At 43.0% G+C, this 21,818-nt stretch overlaps 1 protein-coding gene across 1 annotated transcript in view; it reads right to left on the bottom strand.

The window, feature by feature from the left end:
* Positions 1-4,140: 4,140 nt before the first annotated feature.
* Positions 4,141-21,818, bottom strand: part of LOC126457425 (uncharacterized) — a 35,394-nt gene continuing 17,716 nt past the window's right edge. The window contains exons 2-3 of the mRNA XM_050093693.1: positions 19,836-20,725; positions 4,141-5,000 (exon numbers count right to left, since the gene is read on the bottom strand). Coding sequence (XP_049949650.1) covers positions 4,557-5,000; positions 19,836-20,699 — 1,308 coding nt within the window. The 5' untranslated portion in view covers positions 20,700-20,725 and the 3' untranslated portion in view covers positions 4,141-4,556. The remainder of the gene's footprint in view (positions 5,001-19,835; positions 20,726-21,818) is intronic.

Below are 21,818 nucleotides of genomic sequence, written 5' to 3'. Positions count from 1 at the left end.
TATTGAATTTTACTGGAATTACGGCACTGTTCTCAAAAGCTATAGCGACCCATCCCTCATCCCAAGTTAGCCGTCACCATACTCAGCAATGAAGTCTTCCATTCACGTAAAAATATGTTTTAGAAATATTGTGGAAAATTTCGCTTCGAGAAGTAACTTTTGAAAGTACAGCAGGACGCAACTGATGTCTAAAATCCTGAGAGACAGAGATGCGAGGCCACTCAGTTACGCTTCTAATAAACTTTATTGGTTGTTTAGTATGTAATGTAGACTTGTAGTATCATTCCGAGGAAAGATTTATATTATATGTAGACTAAGTATTTTTTATGTTGAGAGGCATTTCTCATGAGGATGGGATCATGATCCCAGTCCCGCAGGCATACCTCAGCAGCATATGGATGAGCAGAGCTACATGGGAGTCGCGCTGGCCTCGCTGGCGACCACCAGGTAGAGCAGCTTTTAATGGCACCCAGCTGATACCAGGAGCACTTTGCCGGTGACACCCTTTGCTCCTGCCTCTGTGGGCACTCCACACAAGCGATGTCCTCCCGAAAGGACGACATACACTGAGGTGACAATGTCTTGGAGTACCTCCTAAAATCATATCAGACATCCTTTTGCCTGGCGTTGTGCATCAACTCGATATGGCATGGACTCAACTAGTCGCTGACAGTCCCCGGCAGAAATACTGAGTCATGCTGCCTCTACAGCCGTCCATAGTAGCGAAAGTGTTGCTGGAGCAGGATTTTTGTGTACGAACTGGCCTACCTATAACGTCCCATAAATGTTTGATGGGATTCATGTCGGCCAATCCGCGTGGCTAAACCATTCGCTAGTTCTTCAGACCAATGGAGAACAATTACGTACCAGTGACATGGCTTGTTGTCATCCATAGAAATTCCAACGTTGTTTGGGAACATTACGTCTGTCAATGGTAACAGATGATTTACAAGTACCTGAACATCCACAGGAGCCTGTCGATTCCATGTAAACACCATTAGGAGACGCCACCATCTCGCAAAGTGCCATGTTGACAACTTGGGTCCACAGTTTCATGAAGTTTGCGCCACCCTCGAACCTTACCACCAGCTCTTATCAGCTGAAATCGAGACTCATCTGACCAGGCCCCGATTTTCCAGTTGACTAGGGTCTCGATACGGTCACGAGCTCAGCACAGGTGCTACAGGCGACGTGGTGAAGTTGGCAAAGACACTTATGTCGGTCATTTGCTGCCATAACCCACCCATTAACACCTAATTTCACTCCATTGTCATAACGGATATATTCGTCGTGCGTCCCACAATGATTTCTGCGATTATTTCACGCGGTGTTGCTTGTCAACACTGACATGTCTACGCTTGTACCACTGCTCTCGTTCGTTAAGTGGAGACCATCAGCCATTGCGTTGTGCGTAGTGAGAGATAATGCCTGAAATGAGGTATTCTCAGCATACTCTTAATGCTGCGTATCTCGGAATATAAAATTTCCTAACGATTTCCGAAATTGAATGTCCTACGCGTCTATCTCCAAACTCCATTCTGCGTTCTGTTAGTTCCCGTCATGAGACCATAAATACGTCGAAAACCTTTTCACATGAATCACCTAAGTGTAAACGACAGCTTCACCAAATAACTGCCTTTTTATGCTTTGTGTACGCGTTACCACGGCTATCTGTATACGTGCATATCGCTATCATATGACTTTTTTTGCCACAGTGTAGGACGCCATGCGCCAGGTGAGTGTCGATATACCCTTGTAACACCATAGCTTAGACACTACATACCTTTTGCTGATTAATTTTGCTTTCTGTTTTGTTCAACATCCCATCGTTGAGCTTCTGTAATTATTCTAGGATTAATTCGGTACTGTATAAAAATGTATTTTTTTTCTTTGTCAAAACTTTGATGTCCTGGTAAAAACATATGCAATGTATTGTCTTTATTAGTTAAACACTTTGCTTCACTTGGAGGGAAATAAAATTTATTATATATAACTGAAATTTTTTTCAAATAATTCTATGCTGAACTGTCAATATGTGCAAATGATATGTTTTGTTCAAAATGTCTTGTTGCTCTGTATTTGCTGATCCTCACTTACATTTATTAGTTCTTTATATGTATAAAAGGTGTTGTGGTTCCCCTCGGGAACGGAATGATGCAGCTCGCGCAAAATGTGGTTGGCATCAAGGAAGAGGTGGGAAAACGAGTTAGTCGGACACGAGCTACTGAACCGCCAACAGCTCATGTAACAACAGTGGATTGTGCTGGCGCCGAGAGAGGCTTTTTGTGCCGTTTTCCAATGTGCCAAAGCCTCGGATGGATTGATTAACAAACTAGCTCTGTTTTGGAAATGGTATCTATCATCGCCACTAAGAAATGACAGAGCTTTATCATTATCAACCGCTGATCCACCTGCCAGGACGTACTCGCCACCACAATGCGCAATCACTGCAACGGAAATAAGGATTTGTAGAATTGTAAAATGATGGATCAGTTTATGCGGATGTTTCATTTGTTTAATAAGATAAACCAATAACTATACTTTGGAATCTTACCTTGAATAACCCCCAGTCACATAACCCCTTAGGATCCTTTCCATGCTAAATATGCTTACCGAGTGTCCATGTTGTGAAAATATTAAAGCCCAGTTGTTAACTAAATAATGCCACTTCAATATAGTAAGAAGAAAGTAATTAAATTCAGAGTTAACGTGGCAAAAGTGTATGAGATAGTAAATGTATAAATATTATCGGTATCAACTAATTTTTTTAAGGGCGACTTGCTTCCATTAGCTATCCCTGTAAGGATTTCTCCAATGTATTCTACCGACGGAGCAGAGTATGTGGTCAAAAGGCAGGTATGGTGGTGTCCGCTCACAATTTGTTGGAATTATTGGCGAATTTATCTACTAATATCTTTCTTTCACTACTGTAATGAATGTCTAATTTTTTAGTGTGTGCACAAGAGCAACCATGCCCCATATTTCGGGCTGTCCTTTGCTGATAGAATAATATCGATAATTCTATGGATATCATCATATCAGCAAAGGATGGCCAGAAAGATCGGACATGGTTGATCCTGTGTACACACTAAAAACCCTGACATTCATTACAGTAGTGAAAGAAAGATACTAGAAGATAAATTCACCAATAATTCTGACAAAATGTGAGCGGACACCTCCATACCTGCCTTTTGACCATATACTCTGCTCAATCGGTAGAATACATTGGAGAAATCCTAACAGGGATGGCTAATGGAAACAAATCACCCTTCAAAAAATTAGTTGATACCGATAATATTTACACATGCGAAATCCCTTGATAACTGAACTTAGTCACCGCGCACATTAGCTACATTACACAATGAAATGAACAACTGGATTCCCAAGCAAATTTAAGAAATTAACCACCATAAAGAACCATAATTTTCAGGTGACTGTTGCTTGTTAAATAATTGCTTAAATCGAGGAGGGTAAAACTCGTGTTAATGAACATCTTTTGTCGTGGAATATGGTTCGCTATTCTAATGGGCCAAGATCTTTCATCACTCCTTTCCACCTCCTGCGATATGTGACCAGAATATCTGTCCTGTTTGAGAAATGTCTTTTTAAATCATCAGCTTAATTCATTCCCTGATCGGTCGTACCTAAGACGATTAGTCGAATTCCGTTACGTGTTTTACAATCGTTGGCTTCAATCTCATTGTATTCTCTTGACAATTACAGACGCAACTGCAGTCAGTATAATTTATCAATAAAGGGACACTGTTTGCTCCTGATAAGGAGCACAATAACTCTACAAATTCCATCTAATATTACGAATAGTTTACCCTGTATTTGGAATAGTGTCGAAGTTTAGAATAAGGTTAAATCTAATAAAAAAGTAACGTGCATCTTTTACTGGGGTGTGTTGTTTGGCTGCTTTGACGTCAGAGACCTACGAGCTCCATTGTCTCGTTGTGGAGAAATTTTGTGATAATATATTGCCTTTGGCGTGATGATAAAACTGTTACCCAACACAAATAACTTAGCTACTTCTTATGTTCCGACATCTGAGTGCGATATTACTCAGTAAATCTCCGTCAAAAAACTATGAACATTTGCTAGTTTAACTCACATACCTGTATGAAGTTTAATTTTCCTGTTGATATACTCATTTCTACTGGTAATGTGTTGAAAAGTGAACTCGCATCAATTCTGAACAAAAGACACAAGCATTTTTAATAGTTTCGTAAGTACAAACCACTCTAATTGCTTCTATTACTAATCGTTTATTGGTCTTAATTGCGTTGTAACAAGAAGCAATGAAAATATTTACTACTTTCCGATTATCATATGAACAATGGCAGACACAGGTCAAACATGAATTATTGTAAAGTTTCTGTCACGTAAATATACACGGAGAATAAAATCAGACACATTTCTTTGTGTGGTAGAGTAGCGGAAAGGTATTACAACTACAATCGAAACGTTGTGTACAGCTATTAATCACTCTTGAATTTAAGATTTGCCTTTTGCAAGTGTCGACGATTCGACGATTAGTCCTTACAACCCGTTTTTCAGATGCGCCGAAAACTAAGTCCTGTGCATTTAAAAATTAAATACGACCATAAAATTCCTTTCTTATCAAAAATTGACGTGAGATATTTTATATATGGCATTGTGTACGGATTCCTAAATGATTTAACGATAACCTCATCAAACTTCTCTGGATCGTGGAATGCTTTTACATATTCTTTGGCATGTTTCTCGGAAGTGAGGAAAAATCCACTACCGCTGCTGAAATAAACGCCGATGGCTAAGCAGTAGTCCATGTCCTTCTTGAGCTCCTCGAAGGAGTAGGCCTCTGCCTGCTGTTCCAGTCCCAGACGCCGCAGCAGGCCCACCAGCGTGCTGTGGTACTCGCGCAGCAGGTCCTCCATGTGGTGCCGGTGGACGTCTTCGCTGGCGCTCGAGTACAGGAAGTACAGCAGGTCCGAGGCCGGGCTGGTTGCTGATACACCCTGCAAGGCCACCAAGGAGCCATTTATTAGAAAACTTTCTCTAGATTACGTCCGTTCTCACAGGTAGAAAGGGCATAACCTTTTTTCAAATCTTATTATTGTCTTGGAACTGGGATTCATCTTAGTCTTTGGTAAATAGTTAATGTCAAATGGTGAAAGCTGAGTTGAGATGAAGAGCTTCTAATCTAGAAGTAATTACATTGAACTGGAGGTAATTACATTGAACTGTATAGAAGGTTTTATCCAGGGATCTGCCCAGTCAGACAGTCAAACGTACCAATGGAATGTGAAGTACCCACAGTGATTTCTCACTAAATCTCAAAACTATTTATCCAAGCACGGCGAAATTGACTTCATCTACGTCCCACTTCCTCTACTCACATCCTGGGTTCACCCTTGGGTGTAAATTAAATTTTCTGTTGGATTAGAAACATGTATCATTCCATTCCCATATAGTGAGCTTATCAACTTAATTAACTAGGTAGCGTGCAGTCGCACCAGGAAATTAAAATAAATTATCCATACAGCAACTCAAAATGTTAGCTTCAGAGAAGTAGAACAAAAACAAACGCTGACTCTAGATGCTGTGCCTCTGTCACGATCCTAACTACACTACTGGCCATTAAAATTGCTACACCGAGAACAAATGCAGATGATAAAAAGGTACTGATTGGATACATATATTATACTAGAACTTACATATGATTCCATTTTCACGCAATTTGGTTGCATATATCCCGAGAAATCAGTACCCATAACAACCACCTCTGGCCGTAATAACGGCCTTGGTACGCCTAGGCATTGAGTCAAACAGAGCTTGGATGGCATGTACAGATACAGCTGCTCATGGAGCTTCAACAGGATACCACAGTTCATCAAGAGTAGTGACGAGCCAGTTGCTCGGCTACCGTTGACCAGACATTTTCAATTGGCGAGCGATCTGGAGAACGTGCTGGCCATGGCAGCAGTCGAACATTTTCTGTATCCAGAAAGGCCCGTACAGGACCTGCAACATGCGGTCGTGCATTATCCTGCTGAAATGTAGGGTTTCGCAGGGATCGAATGAAGGGTAGAGCCATGGTTCGTAACACATCTAAAATGTAACGTCTACTGTTCAAAGTGCCGTCAATGCGAACAAGAGGTGATCGAGACGTGTAACCAATAGCACCCCATACCATCACGCCGGGTAATACGCCGGTAAGGCGATGACGAATACACGCTTCCAATGTGCGTTCACAGCGATGTCGCCAAACACGGATGCGACCATCATGATGCTGTAAACGGAACCTGGATTCTTCCGAAAAAATGACGTTTTGCCATTCGTGCACCAAGGTTCGTCGTTGAGTACACCATCGCAGGCGCTCCTGTCAGTGACGCAGCGTCAAGGGTAACCGCAGCCATGGTATCCGAGCTGATAGTGCAGGCTGCTGCAAACGTCGTCGAACTGTTCGTGCAAATGATTGTTGTCTTGCAAACGTCCCAATCTGTTGACTCAGGGATCGAGACGTGGCTGCGCGATCCGTTACAGTCATGCGGATAAGATGCCTGTCATCTCCACTGCTAGTGATACAAGGCCGTTGGGATCCAGCACGGCGTTCCGTATTACCCTCCTGAAGCCACCAATTCCAGAGTGAAAGTCTGCAGCACTGTGCAACTCTGCTCGTATGTTAACACCCAAGGCACTCAGGCAGAACATCATCAGATCCCAGACGAGTAGGATAGAGAGTTCTGAGGCTCCGATAGTAAACAGGGCTTAGTACTCAAAGTCTCATAGCACGAGTTCTAATACTTTGACCCATGTCATAGTTATTTCACGGCACGTTTGAATTCCTACCTCAGTCAGCAGCATGGGCCAGAGCAGGTCAGGTTCTCTAGTCGCACCAGAGGAAACACGTATCAGCGAGTTGGCAGATGCAGCGCCACGCTGACGTTTGCTGTGACACTGCAGGAGAGCTATGGGCAGTCTGAAGTACGAAAATGGAATGGCATTTTGGACTGGGAGCTTGCTCCAAGTCACAGTGCGGAGCGGCTGACAAGACTTGATTTGGCGCTCGGTTTCTGACTGCACACCGGCCAAGCTTGTATTCACATAGGCATGCTTGGCATATAGAGCTGTCAATGTGACGTGAGACGCCTGAATGGGATGGAATGACCCACATTTTCTGGCAGTCAGTGCCAGGTCACCGTGGACAGTGGCAGACTCGTCTGCAGTGCATCACTGGGACCAGGCATTGGCACGACAACCGAGCTTCTTTGATGCCAGCTGCGTCTGCCCAGGAAGTGACTGTATCGGTTTAGTTACTTGTGACAGGGTACGGTCGCCCACTAATGAGGTGCTGGAACTGAGTTGTAATCTGCCAGTGAAAGTGAATACATGCAGGAGGAAGCTCAACAGTGCTACCTGGAGTCAGACAGCGTCGTAGCGGGAAGTCAGGCCATAGACAGTGGGTTCGGCCTACGGGTAATACAGAGCATCGCTAGGCGGGCCATCTGTCTGTGCATATGTCCAGAGAACATGGCATCCTGGAGCCAGGAAGCGTTTGCAGGAGAAAGCTTTCCATAATGACGATTTGCAGACTATGTGTAAGAGTGATTGTGCGATTTTGATGTGATGGCCTGTGGTAACATGTTGTCTTGTCATGGATTTCAGTTTATGAAACACGATGGGGCCACTATTGGACGCTTAATTTGAAACGCAGTACCTTGTACTGCATTTTGGTGAAACACGGAGAGGTCGTGGGGAGCCTCAATATTGTAAAGTTGTAAATTACTTGAGGAGTAGTGATTCAAGTTCCCTTTCTATGTGTACCGATAACTGCTGTACGTTTGGTTACTGCCTCACTCTAGACCGTGTGTGCTCTCTGTGTTGTCTGTCTATGTTTGCTTCAGGTGTTAGTCATAGTGGTGTTTCCTTGTGCTACCTTGTTGACTGGTGCCCGTTTTATTAAGCTAATGTCAGTTGTGCAAAGTATTTCAATTGGATAATTATATTTCACGGTTGCATATTAATTCTGATATGTTAGGTTGGAAGTCATTGGGAAAACAGAGTGCGAGTTATTGGTTTTTGTCTTACGTGTATGCTGTGTTATATGGTTCAGACTGTTAATAACTTCAAATTACATTTGTTAAGAGCCCATGCTTGGATAGATCCCAGCCAAATTCCAGTCTAACCTAAATCCGACCCTACATTTCCAAAAGAGATTTCTGTTCAAGGTCTACAAACGTTCATGAGTCCTTTCTCATGTTTCCCAAAAACACTAGACCCTCACGACTGGAAAAGAAGCTAACAGTAGGGCGTTTCAGATTGTAAGGTAATAATGCTTGCATATACTTATCACATAACCACACACTTTTATGAAATGAAAAATATTTAAAAATTTATATAGATAAGCGAATTGTCAAATTAACAGAGAACTCAGCCTTAGTTATATGTAAAAGTTCGATAAGAAAAGCGCCGGTAGGAAGTGAAAACTGTTACAAAGAATACTGAACTCATGGTCAAATTATGATAAGTCCCGTGTTGAAATCGATGAAAGGCGTAGTATGCGATGCAGGGACGTCAAACCGCAGGAAAAGACGACAAGGTAGTGTCGCAATGCAGAGGGAGAGCGTTCTCAGATGGCGAGAGTGCTGGAATGGTTCAAATGGCTCTGACCACTATGGGACTTAACTTCTAAGGTCATCAGTCCCCTAGAACTTAGAACTACTTAAACCTAACTAACTTAAGGACATCACACACATCCATGCCCGAGACAGGATTGGAACCTGCGACCGTAGCGGTCGCGCGGTTCCAGACTGAAGCGCCTAGAACCGCTCGGCTACCCCGGCCGGCGACTGTACCAAAACAGTTAGTGCCAAAAGAAACTGGAAATAATGTCTTATATATCAAAATACATATCTCCATCAAGAAAAGATCGACGTAATCTAATGGCGCTCATCATAATTGTGGTGTCACCGCCAGACACCACAATTGCTAGGTGGTAGCCTTTAAATCGGCCGCGGTCCGTTAGTATACGTCGGACCCGCGTGTCGCCACTGTCAATGATAGCAGACCGAGCGCCGCCACACGGCAGGTCTAGAGAGACTTCCTAGCACTCGCCCCAGTTGTACAGCTGACTTAGCTAGCGAGGGATCACTGACAAATACGCTCTCATTTGCCGAGACGATAGTTAGCATAGCCTTCAGCTACGTCATTGGCTACGACCTAGCAAGGCGCCATTACCAGTTACTAATAATTGTTATACATGTACCATCAAGAGCGATGTTCACCAATTATGGATTAAAGTTAAGTATTCCAGCAGCTACGTACTTTTCTTGATCTCAACTCCTTTAACTGTTCCAGACCTCACGCCAGCCTACGTGAGTTTAAACGCGTGCATTTCGGCCTCCTCTAGCAACACGGTGTTGGCTCTTCTGCCAACACATCAATAATCATCTTTAAGGTTACGTGTGGCAGATGACATGCATGTGTAGGAGAATATTTCTTCAAAGTAGAAGATACATCAGGACAATGTTTGAAAATAAGGAGTAGGGAATTTCTATCAGTTTACATGCTCTCACTAGCATTTAATTTTAGTCAGACTGGAGTGCGAGTCTACTTCAGCTTCACACCGTGCTGGTCTGACTGGTCTTATTACGCCAGAAGATCCGTTCTGAGCGGGAAGTACTGAGTAATAAAGTCATGCAATGAAATTTAATTAATGTGATTTGATGTAAGGGACCCTAAACACCTTTTCCTTAGTGATTCTTATTGCAGTTTCTCTTTCTTCTTTCTGTGGGACGAGATTTACTGACTATGGAAGTAGAATCGCAGAATATTATAGATCCAGTATTTATATCACAAACAACATATTAAAAATTCCAACGACCTAACATTCTTTATTTACAGTCTCACTGCCTTTGCCACATAGTATCTCTGGATTTTCGGAAGGCTTTTGACACTGTACCACACAAGCGACTCCTAGTGAAATTGAGTGCTTACGGAATATCGTCCCAGTTATGTGACTTGATCTATGATTTCCTGTCAGAGAGGCCACAGTTCATAGTAACTGACGGAAATTCATCGAGTAAAACAGAAGCGATTTCTGGCGTTCCCCTAGGTAGTGTTACAGGCCCTTTGCTGTTCCTTATCTATATAAACGATTTGGGAGACAATCTGAGCAGCCGTCTTCGGTTGTTTGCAGATGACGCTGTCGTTTATCGACTAATAAAGTCATCAGAAGATCAAAACAAACTTCAAAACGATTTAGAAGAAATATCGGAATGGTGCGAAAAGTGGTAGTTGACCCTAAATAACGAAATGTGTGAGGTCATCCACACGTGTGTTGAAAAGAACTCGTTAAACTTCGGTTGCACGATAAATCAGTCTAATCTAAAAGCCGTAAATTCAACTAAATACCTAGGTATTACAATTGCGAACAACTTAAATTGGAAGGAACACATAAAAATGTTGTGGGGAAGGCTAACCAAAGACTGCGTTTTGTTGGCAGAACACTTAGAAAATGTAACAGACCTACTAAGGAGACTGCCTACACTACGCTTGTCCGTCCTCTTTTAGAATACTGCTGCGCAGTGTGGGGTCTTTACCAGATGCGACTGACGAAGTACATCGAAAAAGTTCAAAGAAAGGCAGCGCGTTTTGTATTATCGCGAAATATGGGATAGAGTGTCTACATCTACATCTACATCTATACTCCGCGAGCCACCTTACGGTGTGTGGCGGAGGGTACTTATTGTACCACTATGTGATCCCCCCTTCCCTGTTCCATTCACGAATTGTGCGTGGAAAGAACGACTGCTTGTAAGTCTCCGTATTTGCTCTAATTTCTCGGATCTTTTCGTTGTGATCATTACGCGAGATATATGTGGGCGGTAGTAATATGTTGCCCATCTCTTCCCGGAATGTGCTCTCTCGTAATTTCGATAATAAACCTCTCCGTATTGCGTAACGCCTTTCTTGAAGTGTCCGCCACTGGAGCTTGTTCAGCATCTCCGTAACGCTCTCGCGCTGACTAACTGTCCCCATGACGAATCGCGCTGCTTTTCGCTGGATCATGTCTATCTCTTCTATTAATCCAACCTGGTAAGGGTCCCATACTGATGAGCAATACTCAAGAATCGGACGAACAAGCGTTTTGTAAGCTACTTCTTTCGTCGATGAGTCACATTTTCTTAGAATTCTTCCTATGAATCTCAACCTGGCGCCTGCTTTTCCCACTATTTGTTTTATGTGATCATTCCACTTCAGATCGCTCCGGATAGTAACTCCTAAGTATTTTACGGTCGTTACCGCTTCCAATGATTTACCACCTATGGCATAATCGTACTGGAATGGATTTCTGCCCCTATGTATGCGCATTATATTACATTTATCTACGTTTAGGGAAAGCTGCCAGCTGTCGCACCATGCATTAATCCTCTGCAGGTCCTCCTGGAGTGCGTACGAGTCTTCTGATGTTGCTACTTTCTTGTAGACAACCGTGTCATCTGCAAATAGCCTCACGGAGCTACCGATGTTGTCAACTAAGTCATTTATGTATATTGTAAACAATAAAGGTCCTATCACGCTTCCCTGCGGTACTCCCGAAATTACCTCTACATCTGCAGATTTTGAACCGTTAAGAATGACATGTTGTGTTCTTTCTTCTAGGAGTGTCACAGAAATAATACAAGATTTTGGCTGGACATCATTAAAAGAAAGGCGTTTTTCGTTGCGACGGAATCTTCTCACGAATTTCCAATCAGCAACTTTCTCCTCCGAATGCGAAAATATTTTGTTGACACCGACCCACATAGAGAGGAACGATCACCACGATAAAATAAGGGAAATCAGAGTTCGTACGGAAAGATGTAGGTGTTCATTCTTTCGGCACCCTATACGAGCTTGAAATAATAGAGAATTATGAAGGTGGTTCGATGAACCCTCCGCAAGGCACTTAAATGTGATTTGTAGAGTACCCATGTAGATGTAGATTGGTGACTGTAACTACTTGCTGGCCACGTTTGAAGATAGGCGAGGTATTAATTTGGTTATGACCTTTTAATATCATGATGTGGAATGATAAAAAAAAAGAAATTATCGTATGGAATTTATTGGGTGGAATATCCCCTTCATGGTTCGGCCGTCGTATTGCAAGTCTTTTTAGTTGACGCCACTTCTGCGACTTGCGTGTCAATGATGGTGAAGGACACACAACACCCAGTCCCCTGTCGGGAATCGAACCCCACCCCCCCTCCCCCCTTGCGTGGGAGGCGGTAACGCTACCGCTGCGCTGCGGAGGCGGACATTGAGGATTCATGAAGTCGTATGATAGGTACACAGTGGCTGCAAGTCGTGAATGAGATAGCAAATGAAGATAAATATCCTGCTGGGCCGAAACTCTCATTACAAAAGTCATCGCTTTCTACCTCAATGAAGTAGTTTTTCTGCATATTATTCCCTGTCACGGTGGTGCTACAATGTAATGCTATTTCGATGGTCGCCGTCGAACCGAAGTAACTCGAGGGGCCCCTTCGTCATTGCTGGTCAGGAATGCGTCTCCAAATCGGGTGTCTGTTTTGAACGCCATAATGCGAATCTAAATCTTTACTACTCCAAGGCTGGAGTCCAAATCTTCTCTTGCGGAAACACAAGCAAGAATCCTCTTCTATCCGGCAGGAGTAAGAATGTCTGACAACAGCACTCCCCCATGCCTGCCGATAGTTTTTCGAGCGCCTGAGGTTTCCCATTTTGGTGCCAACATTGATCAATGGCATATTTTGTAATGTTTTTCATACTACCTCCAGTGGCTCCGTAAAAACTCTTCTCCCCATCGATTTCTTCTCACCATCGTGATACTTCTAACGTGAAAAAAAGGGATAAATATGATCTACTCTCTCAGCGTCGGTTTGAAGGGCCAATAACCACACAAAAATGTGACAGTTCCGTATTGCTTTTTGTACGAATCCTAAAGATATTATGTGTGATCTAAGCCTTCACTTCAGTATGCCCAGGAGAGTGTTTCTCTGAATTTCCTACACCACCGACGAGTTTCTATAACCATCCTCGGACGCGTCATAGTCTCCACAGGTTTTAGCTTTACAACTTCGACTTGTCTTATTGTTCTAGGCCTGGGCTCTCTATGACCCACTATCAGTCAACCCTCTCGCACAGATCCCGTTTCTCCCCTATCTCCCTACCGCGTGTAGTAACGGGGTACTTTTTGCTTACAAAAAACGAGGTAGAAGATTTTGCTTTTTTTCTTGTGCATATAGTTGAGAGTATGTCGATTCCTAGTTTTCGTCCTTCAGTATCCCCGAGACAACTTTTCGTGACAAAAAAAAAAAGAAATTTTGGCACTTTTTTCAGGTTTCCACCTATTACTCGTAAATTATGCGCCCTACTGAAAATGTTACCGATCCCAAAATGAAAGAATATTAAATTTAGCGTCAAAATCGGTGCAGCAAGTTGGCCGCAATCGGTTGTCAAAGTTCGTACATTTTTACCAACTCGGCTAAAAAGTCAGCTCCAGTTTTCACTACTCCAAATGAAAAAGTACAAGTTATCAGAGTCGTAGCGCATGAAATTTCATGTTACGACAGCATCCAATTTTTCAGTTTTAGGTACTTCGACTTCAGTAATAAACTGGTGATCCCTTGATGTCTCAGAACGTTTCCTATCAACCGACCCCTAATTTTAGTCAATTTCTGCCACAAAGTCTTTGTCCTCCAATTCAGTGCAATACCTCCTCAATAATTTTGTGATCTTCCCATCTAATCTTCAACATTCTTCTGTAGCACCAAATCTGAAAAGCTTTTGTTCTCGTCTCGTCTAAACTGTTCATCATCCCCGCTTCACTTCCATGCAAGGCTACATTCCAGACAAATACCTTCAGAAAATACTACGTAAAACTTAAATCTATATTCGGTGTTACAAATTTCTCTTCTGTAGAAACGCTTTTCTTGCCATTGTCGGTCTACATTTTATATCCTCTCTGCTCCGGCCATCATCAGTCATTTTGCTGCCAAAATAGCAGAACTCACCTACTACGGTGTCTCTCTTCCTAAACTAATTCCCTCAGCATCACATCATTTAATTCGACTATGTTTCATTATTCTTGCTTTGCTTTTGCTGATGTTCATGTCATATCCTCCTTTGAAGGAACTGTTCACTCTGTTCAATTGGTCTTACAAGTCCTTTGTAGACTCTGATACAAATACAGTACCATTGGCAAACCATGGAGTTTTTATTTCTTCTCCCTAAACTTTAATACCTACTCCAGATTTTTCTTTGGTTTACTTCATTGCTTGCTCAACGTACAGATTGAATAACATCATAAATAGGCTACAACCCCGTCTCGCTCACTTCGCAACCATGTCTCCCTTTCATATCCCTCAAGTTTTATAATTGCTTTCCGATTTCTGCGCAAGTCGTAAATAGTTTTTGCTCCCTGTATTTTAATCCCGCTACCTTCAGAATTTCAAACAGTCGTATTGCCACTGATGATGATGACGGTGCTCCAGAAGTTTGACGTATGAGACAATTTTAGTTTGGTCGTATTTCATTGGAAATAAAATGTTCGGCGATAGCGCAATTATTGGCTTGGAGGAGGTAGGTATGCCACTGATCTTCTACCATGCCTTCCCGTACTGTGCATGTCGTTTGCTCTATGCAAGATTTGCGCATTTTCACGGAATTCTGTAAACGCCTGCCTTGCCCAACTCTAAGTCGTCTTTAACAGATCCCAACAGCGCCGATATTTTTGAAGTAGGACGAAAAACTGTTTTAACTTTATGTCTTCTTAACATTCTCCCTATTTTAGCCGAAATATTTCCAGTTTATGGTAAATAAGCAGTCCTTTTGATGGCCTAATGCTCATGTTAGCCTTAGCGTTTGTGCGCATGTAGCGCTCTCTATACTTTCTGGAACGAATACATATTGTTCTGTAAAACAGTTTGCAAGTGGTCCAGTTTCGTTTGAAGACTACTGGCCGCCATAGAAGGTATGAGCTCTGCAGATTAAGGTCTTTAGAACGCTTATCGTTTGTGCCGGATAATGGCAACTTTGTAGCTTGTACATACATGTCTGTGTGAGCAGGCTTTCGAAACACCGAATGTCATCGCTCTTACGTCGCACCAAGACTTCTAAGCATGGCAAGATGATTCAAATGGTTCAAATGGCTCTAAGCACTATGGGACTTAATATCTGAGGTCATCAGTCCCCTAGACTTAGAACTACGTAAACATAGGTGACTTAAGGACATCACATACGTCCAAGCCCGAGGCAGGTTTTTAACCTGCGACCTTAGCGGTCGCGCAGTTCCAGACTAAAGCGCCTAGAACCGCTCGGCCACAGCGGCCAGTGCTGTTTTGGCACTTATATCTCATTATAAGTGAAAAATCTATTATTTTATTTTTATGCTCTGTGGTCCAAAATTTTCGCAAAGCAAATTCATTTATGTCCACAATTCTATTTTTCAAATTTTCTGAAAATGCTCAGAAGATGCCATCTGAACAGTATAGGTATGACCATTTTGGCCCACTTTGTTTATATTTGTGACATCACGTGTAATTTTACACACGCTAGATGGGCAAGACACAAGATATGAGTATATTTCATTGCGACCATATCGTGGATTAACTAGAAGTGGAAAACCTCTTCTGCAAGTTTGTCTGCGTGGCCACCCTCGGTAGCAATCACAGAAATCTTTATTTTGTAAATGAAACAGCCTTTTCTTTCTGTACTGTAATTTGTTTCTCCCAGGCGCGTTTCGCCTTTTTTTACTCTAAGGCACCTTCAATGTGATCTAGAAAGATCTAATAGAGCGCCATAAATATAAATGTAAACATTATGAACAGTGTGAAGAAAACGTTCGGAATATAAAAGTGCACTTATGTTCCGGAAATGAAGTGGTAGGGTGACTCCAGACCACAGAAGAGGAAATTCAGATGCCAACAAAGGCGACGTGAACTGTTTGATAATCCAAAAATAATATGTATCAAAACATAACTGTATCGTTCTAGAACCCCCTGAAGATGCCTTACGGTAAAAAAGGCGAAACACGTCTGGGAGAAATAAATTACAGTGCAACAAGAAATTTATAAAACAATTACTGGGATTTTCAGCAACCACTGTATCAAGAACGTACCTCTCGAAGCAACCCGCACTCCTCTTACGTCAACTGCTGAGGACAGGAATGGCTGGCAAATATAGCGGAGAGAGGCTATAGAGCACGAATGTATCGCCATTTTAGTGATGTAGGAAAACATACACTATGTGATCAAAAGTATCCGGACACCCTCAAAAACATACGTTTCTCATATTAGGTGCATTGTGTTGCCACCGATTGGCAGGTACTCCACATCAGCGACCTCAACTGTCATTAGACATCGTGAGAGAGCAGAACGGGCGGCGCTCCGCGGAACTCACGGACTTCGAACGTGGTCAGGTGATTGGGTGTCACTTGTGTCACACGTCTGTATGCGAGATTTCCACACTCCTAAACATCACTAGGTCCACTGTTTTCGATGTTATACGAAGAGGAAACGTGGACACGTACAGCACAAAAGAGTATAGGCCGACCTCGTCTGTTGACTAACAGAGACCTCCGACTGTTGAAGAGTGTCGTAATGTGTAATAGGCACACATCTATCTTGACCATCGCACAGGAATTCCAAACTGCATCAGGATCTACTGCAAGGACTGTGACAGTTAGCCGGGATGCGAGAAAACTTGGATTTCATGGTTGATGCCCGGTGAACATCATTTGCCAGCGTGTGTAGTGCCAACAGTAAAATGTCGGAGGCGGTGGTGTTATGGTGTGGTCGTATTTTTCATGGAGGGGACTTGCACCTCTTGTTTTGCGTGACACTATCACAGTACAGGTCTACATTGATGTTTTGAGCACCTTTGGTTCAAAAATGGTTCAAATGGCTCTGAGCACTATGGGACTCAACTGCTGAGGTCATTAGTCCCCTAGAACTTAGAACTAGTTAAACCTAACTAACCTAAGGACATCACAAACATCCATGCCCGAGGCCGGATTCGAACCTGCGACCGTAGCGGTCTTGCGGTTCCAGACTGCAGCGCCTTTAAGCGCACGGCCACTTCGGCCGGCCAGCACCTTTTTGTTTCCCACTGTTGAAGAGCAATTCGGTGATGGCGATTGCATCTTTCAACACGATCGAGCACCTGTTCATAATGCACAACCTGTGGCGTAGTAGTTACACGACAATAACATCCCTGTAATGGACTGGCCCGCACAGAGTCCTGACCTGAATCCCATAGAACACATTTGGGACGTTTTGGGAATGCCGACTTCGTGCCAAGTCTCACCGACCGACATCGACACCTCTCCTCAGTGCAACACTCCGTGAAGAATGGGCTGCCATTCCCCAAGAAACCTTCCAGCACCTGATGGAACGTATTCCTGCGAGAGTGGAAGCTGTCATCAAGGCTAAGGGTGAACAAAAACCATACTGAATTCCAGCATTGTCGATGGAGGGCGCCACGAACTTGTAAGTCATTTTCCGCCAGGTGTCCGGATACTTTTGATCACATAGTGCAGGTAGCCACGTCACTTGGGATACTGGACAAACTCCGTGACGTCCAAATAAGAAACGAACGTTCCTTACACTGGTCTCACTCAAATTATCTGAAACCACGTACTAGCTACGGGGCAAGTAGGTTACAGCAAGCACCTACACAGCTGATATGCTGGGGAGCACGAACGCCGCTGTAGAACGGTCAAAAGTGGAAAATAGGCATTATTGTGACGAGAAGAAGCTACTGGCAATAGCTATGGGTTCTTTGGTTGTTCTGGTGGAAGGCTTATCAAACCGGAACACATGAAATACTAGTTCACTTCATTAAATAAATGAATAAAAGGTTTACTTAACTTTGACGCAGTTCTTTGCCACAGGATTACGGGATATTTTAGAACTATTATTGACTGTGAAAGTATCACTCGATGAATTAAGTAACGTACTGTTCTCCTGAGGTTCAATGTTCAATATTAGCTAAAGAACTAGCTCATTAGAAAGTTTAACAAATCGCTCCTTCAGATGAGGTCACGAAAAGGGCAGAACTCTTGCATACCTGATACTATACTGATCTCAGCACGAGTACACTGAACGTCCGCAGCTCGTGGTCTAGTGGCTAACGTTGCTGCCTCTGGATCATGGGGTGCTGGGTTCGATTCCCGGCCGGGTTGGGGATTTTCTCTACCTGGGGACTGGGTGTTTGTGTTGTCATCATCATCATCATCATTAGTGACAATGGCTCGAGTGGACTGTGTAAAGTATTGGACTGTGTAACAATTGGGAATCTGTACCGGCACTGATGATCGCGCAGTTAAACGCCCCATAAACCAAAAATCATCATCAACAACACTGAAAAGGAAGGAGCTTCTCTGCAGTGCCTCACACTAGTTATTTCAGATTGCAGCGAGCCCTCGCTAATGCTTTTATTAGGCGTGATATATGTTGGCACCAGCCTATAAGAGTGTTTCTGTGGAAGTCACATGAGGCATTGAGGAAAAACGTACCGCCTCCAAACAGGGCACCATTCACTCAGATAGTGAAGGTAATAATGTGTGGTGTACGTTTACGTTGAGTGAAGTTTGTCTTGTTAGTCCCGGCGAAGTTTCTCTACAAGCGAACTATATGGGATCCCACTCACATCACTCAGGTACAGCCAGGAGTTCCCACCGTCTAGCTGGAACTACGGTGTTTTGTAAGCGTCATCAGGGCGAAAGAAAGTGTGAAAAGACTATGTCTGTAATTCAATTGCTCAACAGTGTCGTTGGTAGCCAATTCATTACTGTACAGTAAATGGGAATCTCTTGCAGATTACACCTTGCTACATGCCTCCGTCCGAGCTGTAATTATCGGTGGTAGTTTATTATTACCCTTTTACACTCGCTATCGAAGAGTAATCGGGAGTTTCTCAATAATTAAGAAACCGAAAGTTACTAAAATTTTGCGATTTATGAAGAGATAGTTTTCATTTTTCGTAGCGGGTTGATATTCTCTCGTGCTATGACTGGACATTTAAATACCTTTTACCAGACATTCTCGCTCATAAAGAAAAGTACCACTTGTAAAAAATCCGTGAATGTAACTGACACTAACAGCTAAATTTTTGGTGCGTAATATGTACTACAGTGTCTCAAGCATACTCCTCTTGGAAACTCCTGAAATTACTTCTGTATCTGCACGTGATTAACACCTCAAGATGACGTACTGATTCTACCTGTTGAGAAGTTTTTTACACATATGCATCTTCTTTAGTAATAGTCGGTATTGTATTAAAACTGAATGTTTTCGAATATCTAGAAATACTGAATTCACTCAGTTAACTCTACCCATGGAGACCACAGCATATTCAGCAATGTACTAAGAAGGATAAAAAATTTTGCCACAACTTCAAACCACATATTTTATGTTACGTTCTGCCCAGACATCTAAAGGAAAAGACTACAAAATATAAGAGGCAGCCGAATGAAAATGAGACAGGTGGAAAAACAGTAAGTAAACAGCTTATTATTTCAAAAATAAACGCCACGCTGTAAGTGTAAGTACATTTCTCTCATTGTGAGACAATAACATGAATGCGTTGATGAAAAAAATGTTTGTCGTTGCCGATGGAACCATGATCGTACCCAGGTGTGCAGCTCTTCATTCAAAGCAAACCGACGACCATGAATGTCTATGGAAATGGCATGGAGAGAGAAATCAGGACTGTAGGAAGGATGTGTTTGCTTACAGTGTTTCCATATAACTCGTTTTCATTTCACATCCCATTGCAGAACTGGAAGATGATATGAATTTTACCGAACAATTAAAGCTCAATCTCACCTGAAAATCAACTAGACGGACTTCTGTTACTTCTCCATTCGTGTACTTAAACATCATGTTGTTCTTCCAGCAGTCACCATGGGTCAATACCGGAAGCTTTGTTTGCCTCTTGATTTGCTCCATTCTTTCATATGATAAATCGAGGAAGCGGTCAGCAAAAGCCCTGTATTTTCCTGAGTATTTTTCATAACCAGGACATTTGTCAAACTCATTGGCTAGTCCTATCAAAATCTTCTTCGCCATAGTTCCTACAAACTGTCGTGCGCTTTTGTCTGTGAATATGTGGAAACTGAACGTGTCCTTGTAGTGGGGCTGTTTGCAGAGTACGTACGCTGAGGCGGCGTGCAGCCGTGCATACGCCCGCAGTGCGACTTCACAGTGTTTGACGTCCAATGGTTGGCCAGCCTGAGCCAGCCTGAATCCAGCTGCTGACAGGTCCTCCAGCACTAGGAAGGGCGAGGGCTGTCGGCCACATTGGTAGCACTTGGCCGCTATCGGCCGGAACTCCTCATTCTCCAGTGCTGCCAACTGCTCGTGGACTTGCGGCATCACATTGTGCAGCATCTCTCCCTCGATCCTGAACACATCACATTTTTCTATGAGAACCTTGTGCAGTTCACCAGACTCAAGAACCGTTTTCACTATCATGGTTTTCTTCTCTGTCTGCTCACTGCCTTCATATCTCAGATTGGCAGTGAGTCTGAACATCAAGCTTCCATAGCCAACTCCTTCAGGATTTGCGTACTGGACGTTGATGGAATCGACGGTAATTTTCTTTCGTTCTGCAGTCTTCAAAGCAGATTCAATGAAACCATGATTTATCCATGAAGGCGGTGGAACTCGCGTATCAGTTGATAATTCCATGTTGTTGGCTTGTCTTGGAACTAAATCTGTGGACAGGATAAAACACAGCATCATTACGTGCATAGTCAATGGTCTCTACACCCTATAAATGATTAAAATGCCTCTAAGCACTACGGGACTTAACATCTGAGGTCATCAGTCCTCTACATTTAGAACTACTTAAACCCAACTAACCTAAGGACATCACACACATCCATGTCCGAGGCAGGATTCGAACCTGACCTGCGACCGCAGCAGCAGCGCGGTTCCGGACTGAAGCGACTAGAACCGTTCGGCCACAGCGGCCGACTGTACGCCCTATAGATATGCATTACGTGAGCAAATGCAGTGAGTCAAACCAACTACCTTCCGTAACCATCCATCTCTTTCTCGTTCGCTCTCATTCTCTTTCAGATACATATCACCTCCCATCTCCCCCAACGCCCCCCCCCCCCCCCAATACATACGTACACACTCATATATCCACAGAAATCAGCTCTTCGTCACACACATTATATCCCTTCTGGCTTGGTGCTATTAGGATATTACATGCTTGCTTTATTCGTATACCTCCTTTGAAGCTAGTGAAACGAACTTCTGTCGGTACTGAATTGTTTTGATACAGTATTGCATTGATTCAGTTGTGACGCTATGGCTGATGTCAGCGAATACAATTACACTGGTGAGGAGTAATTGGTGGCATGGGTGTGTGAGTTTTAATTGGACACAAAGAATTATGATGTACAGATCTAGAAAGTAATCTTGTGATGAAAAACGATATCACTATGACAAGTTACTTTCACAATATTTATCAACTGACTGAATAATCATCCATTAATGAACCAGAATGCTCAATTGATGAAATATCAGAATTTAATCCAAATTATTTGGTGACAAAATAGCAGCTAAACTTCAAGTACTTCTGTGAAAAACGCAAGATGTTTGATAATGCAAGGATGTGGATCGATGTTTGTGAGTTTCTTATCTGACAACGTCATGGAGCAGCGATTTGCTTCCTGGTTGGTTGGTTGGTTGGTTTGAGGCAGGGGACCAAACATTGCCTGAAGCAACTTAGGGGAATCGCGGAAAACTTAAATCAGGATGACCGGACGTGGGTCTGAACCATCCTCCTCCCGAATG

The sequence above is a fragment of the Schistocerca serialis genome, chromosome 2 (assembly GCF_023864345.2).
Source record: "Schistocerca serialis cubense isolate TAMUIC-IGC-003099 chromosome 2, iqSchSeri2.2, whole genome shotgun sequence".
Taxonomy (NCBI): Eukaryota; Metazoa; Arthropoda; class Insecta; order Orthoptera; family Acrididae; genus Schistocerca; species Schistocerca serialis.
This window is presented reverse-complemented; position numbering and strand designations above follow the sequence as displayed.